Source organism: Orycteropus afer, unplaced genomic scaffold (genome assembly GCF_000298275.1).
Source record: "Orycteropus afer afer isolate SDZICR_OR568_19922 unplaced genomic scaffold, OryAfe1.0 scaffold01079, whole genome shotgun sequence".
Classification (NCBI taxonomy): Eukaryota; Metazoa; Chordata; class Mammalia; order Tubulidentata; family Orycteropodidae; genus Orycteropus; species Orycteropus afer.
The window spans coordinates 240,469-248,545 of record NW_006922666.1 but is presented as its reverse complement, the minus strand read 5'-3'; the positions used below and the strand labels follow the sequence as shown (position 1 = coordinate 248,545).

The 8,077-nt window shown below is 37.4% G+C and overlaps 1 protein-coding gene across 1 annotated transcript in view; it reads right to left on the bottom strand.

Annotated features, from left to right (window-relative positions):
* The window catches only part of LOC103212728 (cilia- and flagella-associated protein 47), a gene marked incomplete at its 5' end in the record, with an annotated part of 285,428 nt that overhangs the window by 44,210 nt on the left and 233,141 nt on the right, over window positions 1–8,077 (bottom strand). Inside the window, 2 exons of the mRNA XM_007958686.2 lie at window positions 1–84; window positions 2,311–2,470. The exon at window positions 1–84 is cut by the window's left edge and continues 8 nt beyond it. Coding sequence (XP_007956877.2) covers window positions 1–84; window positions 2,311–2,470 — 244 coding nt within the window. The remainder of the gene's footprint in view (window positions 85–2,310; window positions 2,471–8,077) is intronic.

Sequence of the window (8,077 nt, the reverse complement as noted above, 5' to 3'; positions counted from 1 at the left end):
TTAGGAGGCGGTGCCAGAGGGACTCCTAGGATAGGGTACATCCAATGCATTGCCTTTAACTCTCTAGAGCTTATGCTCCTAATACTAAAGAGAAATTAAGATATTAAAAGTGCATAAAAACCCAACAGAAACATGTTCAATATTAGCACAAAAGTGCGTATCCTTTATTAATCTAGTGGTATTTTACTAAACCCTGCAAGTTTAAAGTTTAGCACAGAAAAAAGAATGAACTAGAAAACATTTTCTGCAAATGCTGATTTTATAAACATTTAAACCAAACCATGAGAATTTATCTTAAAGAAAAGTGTAATAGTACTGCTGTGAGGTGTAAGTTAAATTTGAAGAGTTTTTATCCTACTTTTAAAGGTTGGTATTGCTAGTTACTGATGCAACAAATCTGTGATTGATTCAGAGATAATTCAGGCCACATCAGTTCTATTTTAAGATGGGCATACAATTCAGAAAACACAAAAAGTGCCATGAAGGAACAGAACTTCAGAAAGTGATGTGGAATTTATTTTGGGGGGCTGCCAGTTAAAAGAAGGGAGCTCTGGTAGCGTAGTGCCTAAGGCACTTGACTGCTAACCAGAAGGCTGGCAGTTCAAACCCACCAGCCACTACTCGGAAGGAAGATGGGGCAGTCTACTTCCTTAGTGATACTGCCTCAGAAACCCAAGGAGGGGTCGCTATGAGTCGGGTCAGAAGCAATAGCACATAACAACAACAAGTTAAAAGAAAGGGGGCATTTGTGCAAATATTCTAGGTTCACCATATTCCATTATGATAGCAGCAATCTTAAAAAAAATTGATCTGGTCATTGTTGAAGGCAAAATTTCCTTGTTAAAAATGAAACATAAGCAACACCAGCTTCATGGCCATACACCTTTGCAATTGTGTAAGATCCTCCACTTAGAAGAACCTCATCGTTTTTTAATCACTGTCTTGAAGGAACCTTGGTGGTGTAGGTTTGGCTGCTAACCCAAAAGTTGGCAGTTTGATCCCACCAGACACTCTACGGGAGAAAGATTCAGCAGTCTTTAACTCTATAGCAATGGGTTTATCATCATCTTAACATTCTTAATAATTATTGAACAAGAGGCCCCTCATTTTCATTTTGTACTGGGACCATTATATAGCCAGTCCTGACTGCTGGAATGGTGAAAAGCATGGCAGATAAATACCATTGGGCCCACTGGAAAGGATAAAAAAATATGGGGAAGAAATATGCACATGTAAGGAAAAGTAAGAATTTCCTTTTAATTAGATTTTTTAGACTATCATTTAATGTACTCAAAGAGCAGAGATAACATTTAAATCTTGCACCATTATTGGATTGTGCTTAAATTTCAGTTTAGTGAAGAGGGTGCAAGTAATTAACATTCTGACAATGACACAGCGTCCTTTAGTCATAGCAGTGTTTCAGCATGATGTCAAATCCACTTGACACGGTGTCATCATTCCATGAATGCCAACATCACTAGTTCTATACAGGCAGTCCCTGACTTATAATTTATTTGCGTTATGATGAATCATGCCTATGACTGTCATTTTTTTTTGGAGGGGTTCATCTTATTGATACTACATGCAATGTCACAGCGTGTAATTTGCTGATGTTATCATTCTCAGGTATTTATTTGCAGATGTTCAAAGATGGGACTTATAAAGATACTGATTAAAAAAAGGCAATAATAATGAAACCTAAAAAAATATATATGAGGTATTCTTACATCAGAACAGACTTACAATAGAGTCATTGGAAAGGATGGGGACTACTTGTACTTGGTCCAGACAACTTGTTTCAAGTTGTCTTCTGGGTATTGCTTATTTACAGTCCTAACTCATTGCCATTGAGTCGAATCCAACTCAAAGCGACCTCCGTAGCGTTTCTGAGGTGGTAAATCTTTACAGAACTAGATTGCCCCATCTTCCTTCTGTGTAGCAGCTGGTGGGTTTGAACTTCCAATCTTCTGGTTAGCAGTCAAACACCTTAGGCACTGTGCCACCAGAGTTCCTTACTTACTGTCTTAGTAGTCACTATTTTCACAGTCAAGGAGTTCCTTTGCCCATCTCTGACTCTGATTCATTCTTGTGAATGATTGTTCATCACTTTGAACTTCAAATCAGCAGTGATATATACTATGCCCATATAACAAATATATTTCCTCCTCTGAGCATAAACATTTCAAAACTTCAAAGAATATAAAATCATAAACTTTAAATTGTATATACCAAACATGTATAAGAAGTCCATCTGATCAGGGTCAGATAAAATAAAATAATTTCTCTCAAATGTTCTTATTTCAATCTTACCTTTTTATAATCGTATCCAATTCATCAAAATTGTCCATCAACCAATTTTCTCCATTTGTTTTCTTTGCTTCAACAATGACCATTGTTTTATATACTTTCATACTCTCAGGAGTAAATAACACTGGGATGTCTATACTTCCTTTAGGAGGCAATGAAATTGCTGTAAAATTTTAAAAAATGAGATAAATAAATATTAAAACTGTATTATGCTAAGTTATAAGTACACTTCATTATTTTACATCAAGAGTCATCAACTACTAAAAAACACAATTTATCATGAGGCAAGAAGGTTCTCTTGAAGAGAATGAAAAATCCAAAACCAAACCAGTTGCTTTCAATTCTGACTCATGGCGACCCCATGTGTCCAGGCAGTTACCTTTTCTAAAGCAGATAGCTGAGTAACTCCTCTGAGGTGACTCTGAGAGGGTTCAAACCTCTGACCTTTAGGTTAATAGTTGAATGCTTAACCATATGCACCAGAAAGAGCTTTTGAAACGGATGATGGGGCTTTTCCAGAGAGACAGAAAGTTAGAAAACCATTAGTCTTTTCAAGTCTTACACATTTTATTGAGAAGTACAGGACTTTTGACCCTTTTTTCCCAAACTATAATGGGCCAAGGTCTCTGCTCATAGCACCAAAATCTCTGCCAGTAAAAACTGTTCCTTTATTCAACTGATCTTTGAGGATAATCAAAACTTATTTATGAAAGAATGGGCATCTGCTCCCTGTTGTGAAAACCAGAAGATAGAACTGATAGCATTTTCTTGTGTTCTGATGGATTAAACTTTTTCAAACTTTACTTAACATAAAGATAACTGAGAAACTTGTTAGATGTGAAACCTGCTTAGCCTCAACTGCAGAGAGTTTGATTTTTTTTTTCTTTCTAGGCTGTGCACAGGAAGCTGCATGTTTTATATAGAATGGCCAGGAAGTCCTCTCTGATAAGGTGCCAGTTAAGCAGGGCACCTAAAAAGAGAGGCCTCAAAGACATCCATTGGAGAATACTGAAATAGTATATGAATATATAAGGAGCTCTGATGGTGGTAGTCAAGATTTAGAAGAGAGGTTGATGTTGAGACTATCTAGACATCCTCCACAGCTATGTGTGACTGTGGTGGCATAGTACCTAAGGCATTTGACTCCTAACCAGAAGTCTGGCGGTTCAAACCCACCAGCCACTCCTCAGAAGGAAGATTGCCAATCTACTTCCATAGTGGTACTGCCTTGGAAACCCAAGAAGGGGTCGCTATGAGTCGGAGATGATTCGACGGCACATAACAACAACATGTGTAACTGTATGAAATCCTATCAGAAATGAGTGTTGATAGAAAAGAAGAGAGGAAAAAAGTCTGAGCCCTGGGCCTCTAGGAAATCAAAAACAAAAATGACAAGAATACACAATAGAGATTGAGGGAAGCTTGCTAGAGGGTTAGTAGGAGACTCAAGGGAGAATTGAGTCCTAGAGACCAAAGGTTTCCAAGCAGTGAGAGATCAAATCAAAGAGATCAATCAAAGAGAGCTCACCAATTCAATAGGGCGAGGAGTGAATATAGATTATTAGATTTCCAAAGTGAGGTTACTGGTAAATTTCTAAGGAGAATTCTCAGGAGACTTATGGGGAAAAAATTTGGTTAGATCAGGTTCCAAAGAAAATGGTGGAGACAGCTCAAAATGGAGGCTTAGTCACACAGACCTTTCCACTCCAATAAAGAACTGAGAAACCAAGTGAAATAGATAAAAATGACAATCTGGCCACCCAGAATAACAAATGGAAGGATGAAGAATTAGATCAAACACTGAAGGGAAGGAGAAACTGAATGAGAACAGCAAATGAGAAGATTTAGGTGCTCTACCAGCCAGCCGGGCACATCATAGTCATCTCGAGACAAAGCAAGTACCATTTCCAGGTGAGGAGTACAAGAACAAGTACCATTTCCAGGTGAGGAGTACAAGAAGCAAATGTCACAGGAACCCCAGTAGGTGAGACAGACACTGTATAGACAATCCTGGAGGAAAGCAAGGTGAGCAGAACATGAACTCAAACTAAGGATGGTACATGCAGGAAGGTGAAAAGAGCCCTAGGGATCCAGGTGACCATAGAGGAGGGATCAAGCAACAAAATATGGACAGAACTGTTCACCAGCAGGGGTCAGTAGTAATTTGGGCGGGTGGTACAATCAGAGTAGAGGATTCTTGGAGTGCCAGTTACAGATCACCCATCCAACCAGGTTATGGACAGCACCCTCCTCCTTGCCTTTGATTGGGACCCGGGCCTGATTGGCAGCTGCACTCTGCGGAGAATGCCCTGGAGCCTATGTCAAAGACTGTACTTTATTTTGTCCACTTGTTTGAGCCATCTTATCCTGTTTCTTCATGTGATTTGTTATTGTCTGCTGTCAGCTGGTAATGGATGCAGATTCTCCTGAGACCAGCACTCCTACCTTCCCAGTGACCAGCAGCAAGTTCCCCTCCCCCCACCTGATGATCTGTGACACATGTGCTCCTATGTCATTGAATCTGTGATCAGAGGCTTGTTCCCACCCCAGTCCATCCTTGTGCAGCCATGCCCACCAGCGATCCTTAGCATGTACTCCCTTGCAGGTGGCCCAGGGACCAAAGGCTTGTGAATGCCTTCACCCATCCCCATGCAAATATGCCCACTGGAAATTCACAATGCCCACTCATGCACTGTCAGATGTGCAACCAGAGGCTTGTGCTCATTTTCTACAACCATCCCTGAACCACCTTGTCCACATGATGGTTGGTGGTCTGAGGTCCCATGCCACCCACCTGGCGACCTGTGCATCCTCCTTCCAATCACTCAGCAACTGGCGGTGGGTATACACAGCACCCAACCTAGCAACCAGTGACAGTGCTCCCTGTACCCACTCCCAGGTGACAACAGACAACAACAAATCACATGAAGAAACAGGATAAGATGGCTCAAACAAGTAAACAAAATAAAGGGTAGAAATCTTTCCTGAGGAAGAAATGGTAATAGAACTACCTGGCAAGGAATTAAAAAGACTTATATTTAGGATCCTCAAAGATATCCAGGAAAATATAAACAAAATCCTGGGATAATTCAGGAAAATAATACAAGAACAAAATGACAAAATGCATAGAAATCAGAAAAAAAAAATGTGAAACCCTGTTCAGTTGCCAACAGAATTTAATAAACTTTCAAGATAATTATCTGGAGACCTGAATGTGCTTTATGTCAGGCTGCAATACATATCATGAAATGAGTTCTTGAAAATGCTTTCCAATTCATTAATTGTTGTTGTTGTTATCAAGTTGGAAATAGCAATATTTAATTTCAAAAAGCATAGCAATGATTGTGAGGATGGTGCAGGATCAAGCAGTGTTTCATCCTGTTGTATGCAGGGCTACTATGCGTCGGAACTGATTCCATGGCACAAAACGACAACAACAGCAATTTCAAAAGCATCTTATTTTTCCAAAAATTGTTTTTCTTATTGATTGCCAAACTACATTTTATATGTTAACTAAAATCATCATTATGAGACATGGTAATTATCTCTCATATAAAAAAAAACCCTTAAATATCTCTTTTCTAAATCGTGAGCTAGTACTGTTAATTTAACTGATTATTAGCAGCCATATAAATATAAATGATGCATATTTTATCTTTTAGAAATTAGGGTATTACAAATGCCAAACATAACATATATTTTTATCCTTTATCTCTTATTATTATATAATTTAATTTTTCCCAGTATCAAAATATTTGAAATAATATAGATTCACATGTAGGTTTACAAAATGAGTATCTTGTACACTTTACCAAGTTATTTTAAATTATAGCATACTGAAAAACTATAACACACTATCCTAAACAAAATATTGACATTAATATAGTCAAGGTATAGAAAAGTTCCATCACAAGCATCTCTCCTGTTGATCCACATCTACTACCCTCCCCACCCCACCCCTGAACTATTGCAGCCACTTATCTGTTTTCCATTTCTATAGTCTTGTCATTTCAAGAATGTTATATAAACAGCCTTTTGTGGTTGACTTTTTTTTTTCCTCCCCACAAAACCAATGTCATACGTGGAGTGTTTGCTAATATACCCAGGAACTGAATGCTTGGCCGCAAGATGAATGTCTTGCCATTTGCCTTTTCCCTCATATCAGTGGTTTTCCTGATAGAAGCTGTGGTAGTTATCACAGCATTATTTACATGTGATAAGATGAATAGCTTTCAGTGATGATTCCTTCTGGTCCTATCAAGAAGACAAGGGTCCTAGTAAATGCTGTAAGAAATGAAAACCTCTAAGATGCTTTAAGAAAGGAATGTTATAAGAAAGGAAATCCATTATAACTCCCAGAATTCACAAAATATAAATCACAACACAAGGTAATGAATAATATAAATAAATAAATTGAATATAAATACATACACAATGCTGTTGAGTGATTGTGCTTAGTCAAAAAATGAAAATTTTAGAATGGATATTTTCATAAATCGCATCCATAATTTCCCTCCTATGAGGTAATTGAAAAAATGTGAATCTAATCACTTCTCTAAAATGAAATTTTGACTTGCCCACAGAGCTGGTGATAGTACAAAGTTTAATTTGTGTATTTATTTCCTACACATGGACACCATGGCAACTTGTATCTATTTGATCTTACTTTTATCCTTAAATACACACAGGAATATCAGCTAAAAGAAAAAAAAAATCCAGTCCAAGTGTAATTGGATTTTTGGCATATTAGATAGAGCTCTGATTACATTTGACAAATGCATTTTTATATTTCATTTTAAACTCTTCTTCTCCAACATATCTGTTATTTCTGGATTTTTTTTCTTTCTCTAAGTTGTTAATCAAAGGTCTCAAGTGATAGAAGATTTTAATTAACCTTATGGGAATCAGGTCGCTATGAGTTGGAACCAAATTGATAGCACTTAACAACAACAAGAACATTTTTACAACAGAAGCACTTATTCTCAAAAAGGAACATTTATCTCTCTATCTATATTTAAATAAAATTAAAATAATATATCACAGTTTTTAAAAGTCATGTGGAAATGACAGTAATTAAACATTATGCTTTTGTTAGGTGCCCCTGAGGTGGTTTGCACTGTATGTACTACAGAATGAAACAACGCCCCGTCCTGCGCTATCTTCACAATCACTGCCGTACTTGAGCTAATCATTGCAGCCACTGTGTCAATCCATTGTGTTGAGGGTCTTCCCTTCTTCATGGACCCTCTACTGTTTCTAGCATGATATCCTTCTCCAGGGACTGGTCCCTCCTGACAACATAACCAAAGTGTGAGGGATGAAATCTGGTCATTGTTGCTTCATTAAAAATTATACTTAGTTTTAATAATATATATCTGCACAAAGTTATTTGGAAAAATAAAGGCCTTGGTGCTCTGATGTAAAAAGTTAATGTAAATGAAATACAGCAACATGGTTTAATGTATCATCACTCTGTGCTGTTCTACTAGTTCTACTAGTATTCTTCATCTAACCAGAAGTAAGATTCTCTAATATTGTGATTAGTCTTGATGACAAAAACCTAAATTTTGTATTTTAAATTAAAGATGTAATGAACACTTACAGAAATTCTTAACATTTTGTAAAATGTTTTCTTTATGTTGAGACATAAAATAAATAATAAATAAGTCAGTTTTCTTTATGTTGAGACTTCATCTCACCTATTTTGGTCATGTTGTCAGAAGGGACCATTCCCTGGAGAAGGATGTCATGCTTGGTAGGGTGGAGGGTC